This window comes from Hemiscyllium ocellatum, chromosome 30 (assembly GCF_020745735.1).
Source record: "Hemiscyllium ocellatum isolate sHemOce1 chromosome 30, sHemOce1.pat.X.cur, whole genome shotgun sequence".
Lineage (NCBI taxonomy): Eukaryota > Metazoa > Chordata > Chondrichthyes > Orectolobiformes > Hemiscylliidae > Hemiscyllium > Hemiscyllium ocellatum.
In genome coordinates, this window is record NC_083430.1 from 22869501 (window position 1) to 22882085 (window position 12585).

General features: G+C 42.5%; 1 protein-coding gene across 1 annotated transcript; it reads right to left on the minus strand.

Moving 5' to 3' along the window:
* Positions 1–1341: 1341 nt before the first annotated feature.
* LOC132830063 (interferon alpha-inducible protein 27-like protein 2A) lies at positions 1342–11006 on the minus strand. The gene is made up of 4 exons (XM_060847531.1): positions 10817–11006; positions 3676–3737; positions 1904–2065; positions 1342–1536 (listed from the first exon to the last, which is right to left on the minus strand). Exons 2-4 carry the CDS (start codon positions 3707–3709, stop codon positions 1463–1465), a joined length of 270 nt encoding a protein of 89 aa, XP_060703514.1. The 5' UTR covers positions 3710–3737; positions 10817–11006; the 3' UTR covers positions 1342–1462.
* Between the last annotated feature and the right edge of the window lie 1579 nt (positions 11007–12585).

Genomic DNA, 12585 nt, shown 5'->3' on the forward strand with positions numbered 1-12585 from the left:
AAAGGGGTGAAGGAAATTAATTTGTGTGTGTGAGGGGCTGGAGCTGTTTAGAACACCAGGTTCCCATTGAGTTGTGTGGAATTCGCCACTCCACATCAGTAGCTCACCAACTCAGACTGGCACAATAATAGGCAACACAGACCACTGGGTTGACAGCAAGATTACCTGACTAGATTGTCACAAGGAGGCTGGAGCAGTAGAGTGCTGCAGAACCCCAGATGATTTAATATTACAGCGTAATCCTGAGGTGTGAGGGAACTAAGATTTGCAATTCCTTGCACAAAGTGAAATACACTCTTACCGTACCTTAACCAACAACATTTTAAGTTGAAAATCATATTGGTGTGGCATCTTCCCATTAAAGACAGAAAATTGAATATTAAACTAAACTTGTTAATAGCCCGAAAACAATCATAAAAAACAATTTCAGGCATTGGAATCAGGAAAGGAACATTCTGCCTTAAAAAAAGACAAATCTTTATCTGGTGGCATATTGATTCAGTTTAGCACTGCTGCCTCACAGCACCTGGCACCCAAATTTGACTCCAGCCTTGGATGACTGTCTGTGTGGAGTTGGCACATTCTCCCCGTGTCATTTCAGAATTCCACCGCAGTCCAAAGATGTGCAGGCCAGGTGGTTTAGCTATGGGAAATGCAAGGTGATAGGGAAGGGGGCTGGGGCTGGATGGGATAGTCTTTGGAGGGTCGGTGTAGACTTGATGGTCTGAATGGCCAGCTTCCACACTGTAAGGATTCTATAATTCTACAAATGTACGATTAAGGCTCAAAACTGAAAACTCAAATGAGGATCTCAAAGCAAGCCAGGGTTTTGAGGATTAAAGCAGTTACCATTTTTCCAAATTGTGACAAGTGTGCCTTAAATAAGTTAAAACACAAATTAGAGAAGAATTACTCTGAAAAAAAATCTACCATTGGTTAATAATCCAGAAAAGGTCATGAATGTTTCATGAGATAAATTTTAGTGTGAAGCCGGATGCTGGCACTTTTATTCCTTCACAAGATGTAGGCATCACTGTTGCCCAGAGGGCAGTTAATAATTAACCACATTGTTGTGGGCGTGTCGTCACATGTCAATCAGAAAAGGATGGCATGTTCCCTTCCCGAAAGTGAACCAAAAATCATGATTATCATTAGGGTCTTGATTTTATAATCCCTTATTTTTGAATGGAAATTTCCCCCATCTGCCAGGGTAGATTTGAACCCAGAGCATCACCCGGGTCTAGCAATAATACCCCTAGGCCATTGGTGCAAACAATTTGAGCAAAACTGCTGCACAAGAACTTCCCATATTTGGGATGAAGAAACAGACAGAGAGAAATGTTCGATTATGCAGAGCTTTTATTGAATTTCAGCATCAGGCTTCAGTTGCCTTTTCCCTCCTCTGATTCAGAATAAAAATTATTTATTTTCCGTTGTCTTTAGGCATTTTTATTTTCGAATGTTAGAAAAGTGCACCAATGAAAGCACCTGCAGCTCCCAGTCCAAGTTTGGCAGCTACTGGGATTCCAGCCGCCCCTGCAAAGAACAGAAAAGCAAAGCACATCCACATGACATATCCTGAATTTATTAATCTCAACATTTCTTACAATTCTGGTCTGAATGATATTCTTGGGAAAGACAGAATGCATTGTGAAATTGTTAGATAGCTAACTTCCTTATTTGTAATCACAATAAAGCCAACCCTTACACTGCTGAGGTTAAAACATCAGTTGTATTAATATTTATTGCAAAACTGTCACTTAGCTTTTGTAAAGTCTACTCCGAGAGAAGCATCCAAAACAATAAAATATTATTGGGTACAGTCATCAATGCTAAGACTTCATCAGTGAAGTTTTGAAGCAGAAATCCTGAGAACTATTCATTACTTATCAGCAGATTTTACCAGCAGATTGAAGGAGGGCCACCAGACTTCCAGCAGCTACTCCTCCCCCATTGGCGATAGCTGCTGAAGACATCATACTTGCTGCAATGGAGCCTCCTGCTATTCCAGCACTGGTAAATCCCACAGCTCCCAGAATCACCGGGGCAGCAGCAGTGGTTATAACTGAAAGATAATATTTCCCCATTTCAGTACGGCACAATGTTCAGAAATTTAATATTGATTAAAATACCAGGGAATCAAGTGGCAGTTTTTAAATTTGAGAACAACATTGATCCAACTTAATATTGCTCAAAACCTGAAATTCTAAAGTCCACTTCCTTCCCATCTGCAATTAAGGTCAATTTCCTTCACCATAAGTCCATCCAGCCTTTTTGAAATATCTGGTATATTTTGCCTTTGGTTGATGTTGGTTTGTGGACCTGTTGCCGTGTGTTGATTGTTGTCCTGGTGTTCAGTCTAGGTGTGTTCTTTTGTGTTTGTTTCCACAATTTGCGTCGATGTTTTCTGTTGTTGCTCAGCATTGTTTCATTAAGTGTTGTGAGTGTCTAAGTCTGAGTTCACTGTTTACTTTGTATATTAGTGCAAGAAACCAGGGTCCCACTTTGTGATGTATCCCACATGTCGGTGAAGCAGTTCCACACCTGCACCACTTTTATCCTCCCATGTTTGTCGAGAAATATATTATTGCAAGAAACCAGGTTCCCATTGTAGGGTGTGTTCCACATGTTGGTGAAGTAGTTCCACACCAGCACCACTTTTATCCTCCCATGTTTGTCAAGAAGTGTGTCCTGATTCTCAGAGAATTTGGAGAGATGATGAGTTCTCACTTGCTTTGTGTTAACGCATTTACTGACAGACTAATCTATTGATTCCTGCAGCTTTTGCCTGTGGATGTCAATTCCACCTGGTAAATCCCAAAATTGATAATTGAATGCAGCTGATCTTTTATCATGTTCCATATTTTTGAGGGAATGTCCTAGTTTGCTTCACACAAGTCCAAAAAACTGACTTGGTGTAAGCTCCTATTACAAACTGCTGGATATATTTTCACAGTTTGCCTAACTGGTTCTGCAACTTCTTGACCTATGTAGCATAACTGCATCCTTTGCTTAATCTTGGATCAGATAATCCATGGCATTCTATTTTATCCTGGTGGATTTGATAGCCATTCTGCTTTGCATTGAGTTCAGTACTTATTGTTCGTTTTCTATTTTGTAGATTGCACCCTCTTTTCGTGATAGCTCTTTTGGCTCATCATTCTTCATGCAGACCACCTTTCTTGTCATTGCTAGAATTTAGACAAGGTGGATTTGAATTAGCTGTCTGCCTGCACAAACCAACCAACTGGAGATACACAATCTAGAAATTAATCTTATTGTCTTCTGTTTTCTGAATTATGCGAACGTCTGGATTGTAGTTATACTTTGCTGTTGCTCCTTTCAGCCTACAGGCTTGCAAGGCTGGTTTCTTCTTTGATTCATTTTACTTAAAAGTAAATATATCAGCTGAATACCAGGGAATAATATATTAGCTTAAATAAATGTGGTGAGTTCACATACAGCTAAACAAATATATGTGTCGTCCAAAGTAATGTCCTGACACAGCCTGTGACTAGAGTTCCACATTGCAGACAGCATGTTGCCTTCTCAGAACAGCCACAACCATCTTCCTTGTGCTTGTTATGATTCCAGTTAGTGGAAAGATTTCCCCTTGATTTCCCTTTTACTTTCATTATTTAAAGAAAAGGATTTATATGATTGAATAGCGCTTACCTGCACCTGTTATTATAGCTCCAATTCCCAGCATGATTGTCTCCAGATATTCACTCTACAAACTGAATAAAGGTTTCATGTTAAAATCTTGATCCTAAAGTTTTTATTACAGAAATAAATAATATAAACATCACATCTTCCCTCACCAGTGTCGCACACATCCACCCCAGATACACATAAATGTTATTCACTTTTATTGTGACTGTTCTTTCGTTTCAACGCACGACCATGAATTCAAGAGGTTGGTTCAATTATCTAGAAAGGAAGCCTTTTACCTTTATACAATACATTTGTAGACACCAGGCATCCCAAAGTGCTGTACAACTAATAAATGTTTCAGTGTGGGAAAGAGCAAACAGTTTGTTGCAGCAACTCCAACAAAAATCAGTACTTTTGAAAAATTCTTTCACAGAATGTGAGAATGGCTTGCCGGTCTCGTATTTATTACACTTTCCGAAACACCCTTGACAAGGTGGTGGTAAGATTATTGAATCACTGTAGTCATAGGGATGTTTTTAGTGAAGTCCCCATGCCTCAGGTGAAAATGGTAAGAGGTTGAGAAAGAGAGATCTCCATGTTGACCAGAGCCACTGAGAGAATTGATCTGTACTGTTGGCATCGCACTGAGTCACAAACTAGTCAACCAACCATCTGAGCTAAACAACCCTGAAGGTACATCTATACTGCTGTGAGGTAGGAATTCCAGAATTTTGACTCAAGAAGCAGCAGCAATAAAGTTCCAAGTCAGGATGGTTTGTGGGTTATAAGGGAACATGCACGTGATGGTGTTCCTATGTATCTGCTGCTCTTGCCTTTCTAGGTTTGGAGGGTGTGCGTTTGTATGGTACTGTTAAAATAGCCTTGGTGAGTTGTTGAATTGGGTCTTGCCATTGATACATTGCTGACTCTGTGCATCAGTGGTGGATAGAGTGACTATATGATTCATTTGCAAGTGGGCTTCTCTGCTCTGAATGGTGTTGAGCTTCGTCAGCATTGTTGGATTTGCACTCATACATGAAAGTAGAACACACTCCATTGTTCTCCTGACATGAGCCTTGAAGGTGGGGGATCAGGCTGTGGGGAGCAAGGAAGTATATTCCGTGCCTCAGAATGCCCAGTCTCTGGCCTTTTCTTGAAGCCAGTGTATTTAATGGCAGGTCCAGTTCAGATTCAGGTCATTGCTAAGCTACCAGGATGATGTTTATGGGATTCAGGGATAGGACCCCACCAAGTCATCTCCCACCAATAGATTCACAGTCTTTGTAGAACCGCAACTGTCACTATACCAAGGCTTTTGAGATGACACTCTCTGGGTGAACTTTTATGAGAGAAACCTTTAAACAGTTTCTGGTTAGCTCTTTCACTAGCTCTGTGATGTTTATCCAATCGTTTGATGGCAAGTCAGGAATCCTTGTTGCAGGGAGTGCTCAAAGACACAATGCATCTCTGAAAAGTGATTGTTTCATCCCATGGAGCTGGTTATACACAAGGAGCAATTTCTCCTTGTGTAAAGAAGACTTGGCTGGTAACTTGTCCCACTTCCACCTTATACGAGTCTAGGCTTGGGACTTTCAAGGCACTGACCGTGGCCCCTTTATGGTCAGTGCTGATGTATTTCACAGATTGTTTTGAGGATGAATGTGCCCTGACCTCACTTACTCTTCTTACCTCTGCTGTCTGTTTCTGTTCCACTGTTTATCTCTCCTATTGCTGGTAAAGTATTCCAAGATTCACATTTGTCTTGGTTTGGATTTTTATAGGTTAATCTGTAGATATTAGGCAGGACAGCCGAGACTTGGACATTGGAATCCTTTTGTTCCTACATGAGTTCCAAGACTGCTAGTCACATGCCTCCATTACACATCCGTAGGCACTGAGAAAAGCAGTCTATGGTTGATCAGAACAGACAGACGTATCAGCAGGCAACATGGAATACTCCTCATGGGCCTTTCCCACCGGCTTACCCCACATCAGGTGTGTCCAAAGCTCCACTGGCCATTGTCATTCAGCTGCCTGTTTTTCAAAGGTTGCAAAGGAAGTTTTAGAAGTCATGATTTGGAGATAACTTGGTGTTGTGTGGTTTTTAACATTGAAGTTGTAGAAATCCACCTCTTTGCATTTAAAGACAAACTGGGATTGCTTTAGGAAATCAAAACTTGTTGTTGAGGTGAAGATTATTTAAACTAGTTTTGGATAAAGTCGTATTCTCCTTAGCTGCTGTAATCTGTATCAGTTCTCCGTTTTTATGGGCACCGGTGGTAAAGCCTGCTTTATACTTCCTTTGGAATTTTCTTGCACCCTTTTGCCGAAAGGCATGGTGGCTCAGTGGTTAGCACTGTTGCCTCACAGCACTAGGGTCCCAAGTTCAATTCCAGCCTTGAGTGACTGTCTGTGTGGAGTTTGCACATTCTCCCCGTGTCTGCGTGGGTTTCCTCCCACAGTCCAAAGATGTACAGTTCAGGTGATTGCCCGTAATGTTAGGTGCATTAGTCAGAGGAAAATGGAACTGGGTAGGTTACTCTTCAGAGGTTCGGTGTGGACTTGTTGGGCCGAAGGGCCTGTTTCCACACTGTAGGGAATCTAATCTATTCTAATTTGATCTAAAAGCCTTGCCATTTCAGTGTGTGCAAAAGATGAATGGCTTCAGGCTTAAATGACATCATGAGAACCTTAGTCTGGCTAGGGTCATAGAGATGTAAAGCATGGAAACAGACCTTCGGTCCAACCTGACCAGATATCCCAACCCAATCTAGTCCCACTTGCCAGCACTTGGCCCATATCCCTCCAAACCCTTCCTGTTCATATGCCCATCCAAATGCCTCTTAAATGTTGCAATTGTACCAGCCTCCACCATTCCTCTGGCAGCTCATTTCATACACGTATCACCCTCTGCGAGAAAAAGTTGCCCCTTAGGTCTTTTTTATATCTTTCCCCTCTCACCCTAAACCTACGCCCTCTAGTTCTGGACTCCCCGACCTCAGGGAAAAGACTTTGCCTATTTATCCTATCCATATTCCTCATAATTTTGTAAATCTCTATGAAGTCACCTCTCAGCCTATGACGCTCCAGAGAAAACAGCTCCAGGGAAAACAGCCACTCCCTGTAGCTCAGATCCTCCAACCCTGGCAACATCCTTGTAAATATTTTCTGAACCCTTTCAAGTTTCACGACATCTTTCCGTTGGAAGGAGACCAGAATTGCATGCAATATTCCAACAATGGCCTAACCAATGTCCTGTACAGCCGCAACATGACCTCCCAACTCCTGTACTCAATACTCTGACCAATAAAGGAAAGCATACCAAATGCCTTCTTCACTATCCTATCTACTGTTGCAACAGAAAAACCAGGACAAAATAACCTCTTGAAAGCCACAGCATCATCACTCTGGGTTATGACATTGAATTCAACAAATAATCTGTGATGGCACAAAATATAAAAAAAATCTCGAAAGCTGTCAGATTGTTCTAAAGTTCTTCAAGAAAAAAGGATGTTACTTTTGCCTCTTCTGCTTCAGACTCGGGGGTGAATTTTGACCCTTAAATTTAGATGGAGTAGGGTTAGGTAAAATGTCAAAGTATTTAAAAACCTCAATAATTTCACAACCAAAAGCAAGCTATTCGTGCTAAACCTTTCAGAGACGCTGCTTTGGCCCCAGTTGGGATATTGTGTTCAGTTCTGGACTGCACCCTTGAGGGAAAGTTGCCATGATCTCAGTGAGGGTGCAGAGGAGATCAGTTTGAATGGTATCTTGATGAGAGACCTCAGCTCTGTGGAGATTCTGGGATTATTCTCCATGGGGCAGAAAAGTCTAAGGGGAGATTGGATGGAGCTGTTGGAAAATTAGGAATGGCTTTGATCAATGAAAGGATGATAATCAGTTTTCAGAAACAGAAAGATCAGGAATCAGAAACCACAGGGCTAAGGTGATTGACAAAGCATCAGAAGTCAGAAAATAAATGTGCAACAGGTTTTGTAGTGAGGAATAGTAAGCAAGGAGATGTGATCCGTTTAACTCAACCTGAAGCCAAAAACTGGTGAGTGTGCAGGATGAGTCCTGGGAGGCTTTCGGAGAGAAGCTGGCACTGTGGGGGCAGGGCTGCAGGGAACGTGTTGGACTGTCAGTAGGCAGAAGTGGAGTCAGAGTCACAGCATTGAAAGGAGCAGCAGTGAGAGAGCTCGGTCATCAGTTGGTGAGGAGTAGAGAGAGATTCAAAGGAAGTGAAAGTTGGTCACTGGGATTATGAGGAGAGACGAGGATTGTTGGGAGAGAAGGATGAGGTACGGTCCATTGGCGCAGAACAGTGTGAGTCAGATCTTTACGGGAGAGGGCGGTGAGGTGAAAGACAGGTCAGTCAGGGAGAGGGCGAGAGCCGGGCTGTCAGCGGAGAGTGGGATGAGGGTGAGAAACAATCCAACTGTTGGCAATATTTTTCTTTCTAAATCACCTTATGCACTGAACAGCGTTTCACAATGTTGATCGGTTTACCTTGCTGTACTCCTCATTGGCCATTCTGTCAGCCTCCTCCATTGGCTAATCAGAAAGTTCAGGCACACTGACAGATAGACTCTTCGTCAGAAAGGGAAACAGGTGTTATGAGGAAAAGGCAGGAAATTGGAGTTGAGGATTATCATTAGCCAAGATATCATTGAATGGCAGAGAGAACTTGAGGGGCTGAAACACTGGCTCTGTCTTTATGCTTTATGATCTCATGGACACACTTCCCTTCAGGGATATTATTCAGCAAACCTTCCAGACCTGAAACAATAACAGGAGGGCTGGGTGAGTGAGAGAATGGGAAGTGTGGATGGGTGAGTGTGGATGGGTGAGTGAGAGAATGGGAAGTGTGGATAGGTGAGTGTGGATGGGTGAGTGAGAGAATGGGAAGGGTGGTTGGGTGAGTGTGGATAGGTGAGTGTGGATGGGAAGTGTGGATGAACCAGCCCAGGCCCCCTCAAAATATTTTCAGAAGGTGGCCCAGACCCTAACCTTTTCTTATTTTAGAGGTGGATGTGAAGTACATTCCAGATGTAATGCACCTGGTCAAACCACACGACATTTAACTATAGAATTTAAATAAATTGTGTTTTGTTTAAGTACAAACAAAAGAAAGAGGAATTTGGAATACCCTAACATTGGAAAAGTTAACAGAATAGCAGAAACCCTACCTATTACTAATTAACTGTTCCAGTATAGTAACATCCCATAAACCCACTCCTTTGCAAAAGGGTAAATTCGGACACAGACATAATTGTCCTGTCCAAGAGGAAACTATATCACGAGAGATTTCAGACAATATAGTAGCAGGGAATTTTACTGAAGCTCCAACTCTTCTGGAATCCAAACAACTTTTGACAGCTACAGCTAAAAAAAACTAGAAAGCTTGACCTGGCCGCACTTCCTAGCTCCATCCATTTCCTTGGTGATCAAGGACCAAGCCAATTTCTCTCCTTAGCACTGCTTCATTACCGAAAATGAAAAAAAAAATGGTTCTTATTGGTCAGCTGTGCTGAATGTCAATTTACTGATTTAAATTATCAACTTGTTGTTTCGGAATTATTTTTCCGAATGATGATTACTGCTTTGGCAAACCTTATCTCTCTTGCAATTTGCTCATCAGTCCATGAGTGAAAATAAAATTGAGTAGTGCACACCCTCCTCCAGCATGAGGAAAGGTTGGACAAGTCAAAGTTATCTGTTCTCCTCCTGTGCTGCTCAGTCTCTTGCTGCAGACCGGCTTGTTGGCTACGTAGAACAGTTGATCTTCCGTAATTACACCGGCACCACTCCCCACCTCTTCCTCCACTACATTAATGACTGCATTGACGCCAGCTCGTGCTCCCGAGAGGAGGTTGAGCAATTCATCAACTTCACCAAGACATTCCACCCTGACCTTAAATTTACCTGGACCATCTCTGACACCTCCCTCCCCTTGCTGGACCTCTCTATCTCCATGCCCCCTACTACCCACCGTCCCAGCCTGGCACCTTCCCCTGCCACTGCAGGAACTGTTAAACTTGCGCCCATACCTCCTCCCTCACCTCTCTCCAAGGCCCTAAAGGAGCCTTCCACACCCATCAAAGTTTTACCTGTACATCTACTAATATCATTTATTGTATCCGTTGCTACCAATGCGGTCTCCTCTACATGGGGGAGACTGGGCACCTCCTAGCAGAGCGCTTTAGGGAACATCTCCGGGACACCCGCACCAATCAACCACACTGCACCGTGGCCTAACATTTCAACTCCCCCTCCCACTCTGCCGAGGACGTGGAGGTCCTGGGCCTCCTTCACTGCCGCTCCCGCACCACCAGACGCCTGGAGGAAGAACGCCTCATCTTCCGCCTCGGAACACTTCAACCCCAGGGCATCAATGTGGACTTCAACAGTTTCCTCATTTCCCCTTCCCCCGTCTCACCCTAGTTCCAAACTTCCAGCTCAGCACTGTCCCCATAACTTGTCCTAGCTGTCTATCTTCTTTTCCACCTATCCACTCCACCCTCTCCTCCCTGACCTATCACCTTCATCCCCTCCCCCACTCACCCATTGTACTCTATGCTACTTTCTCCTCACCCCCACCCTCCTCTCACTCATCTCTCCACGCTTCAGGCTCACTTCCTTTATTCCTGATGAGGGGCTTTTGCCCGAAACGTCGATTTCGCTGCTCCTTGGATGCTGCCTGAACTGCTGTACTCTTCCAGCACCACTAATCCAGAATTTCAGACTGGACTGGCTATGTTGCCTTGCACATGTGCTTAATATCAAATCTTTGTTCACTTGAACATAGCAGACTTGACAGTAATGTTGTCATCACAACAGAAACACAGCTATAAGTGCTACTCCGTATCACTCAGGAAAGCAAAAAGCCATTAGCTTCAACTTCATGCGGGTAAGAGCAAATTACTATAGATACTGGAATCTATACTGAAAGCAACAAAAGCTGGTGATCATCGCGGGTCAGGCAACTTCATTGGGTCAGAGTCCAATCAAAAAAAATACCATACGCAATGCATTGATGGGTTATGAATATATTGGTGTAATCCTGCAATTATTTTAACTACAGAAAAATAATGTTTCTAAAAATACATACTGTAGAAGACCTAAAGTGCCTGAAATCACGAGTAGATTTGTTAGTTATTACCTGGATAGATCCTGGAATTACCGAAAGACAAACCCAAGCTGGACTAAGGAGGAGTAGCTGTGCAGTGGCTGAATCACAGAATATATAGCAAATTAGAGGATTCTGCTGGGTCCTAATGCTCAGTGAGTTTTACCAATTCAATTTTTAAACCTGTTTCATTCTTCATGGATAATAAGTAGATCCCAGCATTTTACAGTTGCAGTTTAACGGAGGAGCCAAGGGAGGTGGCTTATTTATTTCACTGTCTAATTTTTATACAAGATTTCAATGAAAGCTGGATTTGAGAAATTGAATCTTTGATATTACTTTCAGTTTCGTTTCCTCAGAAATCCACATGATATCACTTCCAGCCCTTACTTTGTATCCAGGAGAAATTGTGTAAATATTAAAAGGTATCAGGAGGTTGGGTTGTGTTTTAAATTCTTTAACACTCAAGTTCCAATAATCCCAGTTTCAGTAAATGCCTGGCAGTTCAAATAACAGAAAGGATTATTCAAAAACTTAGATGTACAACCATTCAATAAACAGAGAATAAACTCCACCTTGTGTGAAAGGGGTGAAGGAAATTAATTTGTGTGTGTGAGGGGGCTGGAGCTGTTTAGAACACCAGGTTCCCATTGAGTTGTGTGGAATTGGCCACTCCACATCAGTAGCTCACCAACTCAGACTGGCACAATAATAGGCAACACAGACCACTGGGTTGACAGCAAGATTACCTGACTAGATTGTCACAAGGAGGCTGGAGCAGTAGAGTGCTGCAGAACCCCAGATGATTTAATATTACAGCGTAATCCTGAGGTGTGAGGGAACTAAGATTTGCAATTCCTTGCACAAAGTGAAATACACTCTTACCGTACCTTAACCAACAACATTTTAAGTTGAAAATCATATTGGTGTGGCATCTTCCCATTAAAGACAGAAAATTGAATATTAAACTAAACTTGTTAATAGCCCGAAAACAATCATAAAAAACAATTTCAGGCATTGGAATCAGGAAAGGAACATTCTGCCTTAAAAAAAGACAAATCTTTATCTGGTGGCATATTGATTCAGTTCAGCACTGCTGCCTCACAGCACCTGGCACCCAAATTTGACTCCAGCCTTGGATGACTGTCTGTGTGGAGTTGGCACGTTCTCCCCGTGTCTTTGCAGAATTCCACCGCAGTCCAAAGATGTGCAGGCCAGGTGGTTTAGCTATGGGAAATGCAAGGTGATAGGGAAGGGGGCTGGGGCTGGATGGGATAGTCTTTGGAGGGTCGGTGTAGACTTGATGGTCTGAATGGCCAGCTTCCACACTGTAAGGATTCTATAATTCTACAAATGTACGATTAAGGCTCAAAACTGAAAACTCAAATGAGGATCTCAAAGCAAGCCAGGGTTTTGAGGATTAAAGCAGTTACCATTTTTCCAAATTGTGACAAGTGTGCCTTAAATAAGTTAAAACACAAATTAGAGAAGAATTACTCTGAAAAAAAATCTACCATTGGTTAATAATCCAGAAAAGGTCATGAATGTTTCATGAGATAAATTTTAGTGTGAAGCCGGATGCTGGCACTTTTATTCCTTCACAAGATGTGGGCATCACTATTGCCCAGAGGGCAGTTAATAATTAACCACATTGTTGTGGGCGTGTCGTCACATGTCAATCAGAAAAGGATGGCATGTTCCCTTCCCGAAAGTGAACCAAAAATCATGATTATCATTAGGGTCTTGATTTTATAATCCCTTATTTTTGAATGGAAATTTCCCCCATCTGCCAGGGTAGATTT

Bases quoted from the DNA above. Each gene is read 5' to 3' on its own strand.
- LOC132830063 (XM_060847531.1), bottom strand. From the start codon at position 3,709: ATGCTGGGAATTGGAGCTATAATAACAGGTGCAG. The intron at 2,066-3,675 runs GTAAGCGCTATT...ATTATCTTTCAG, and splicing joins AGCTATAATAACAGGTGCAG to TTATAACCACTGCTGCTGCC. The intron at 1,537-1,903 runs GTAAAATCTGCT...TGTTCTTTGCAG, and splicing joins GGCCCTCCTTCAATCTGCTG to GGGCGGCTGGAATCCCAGTA.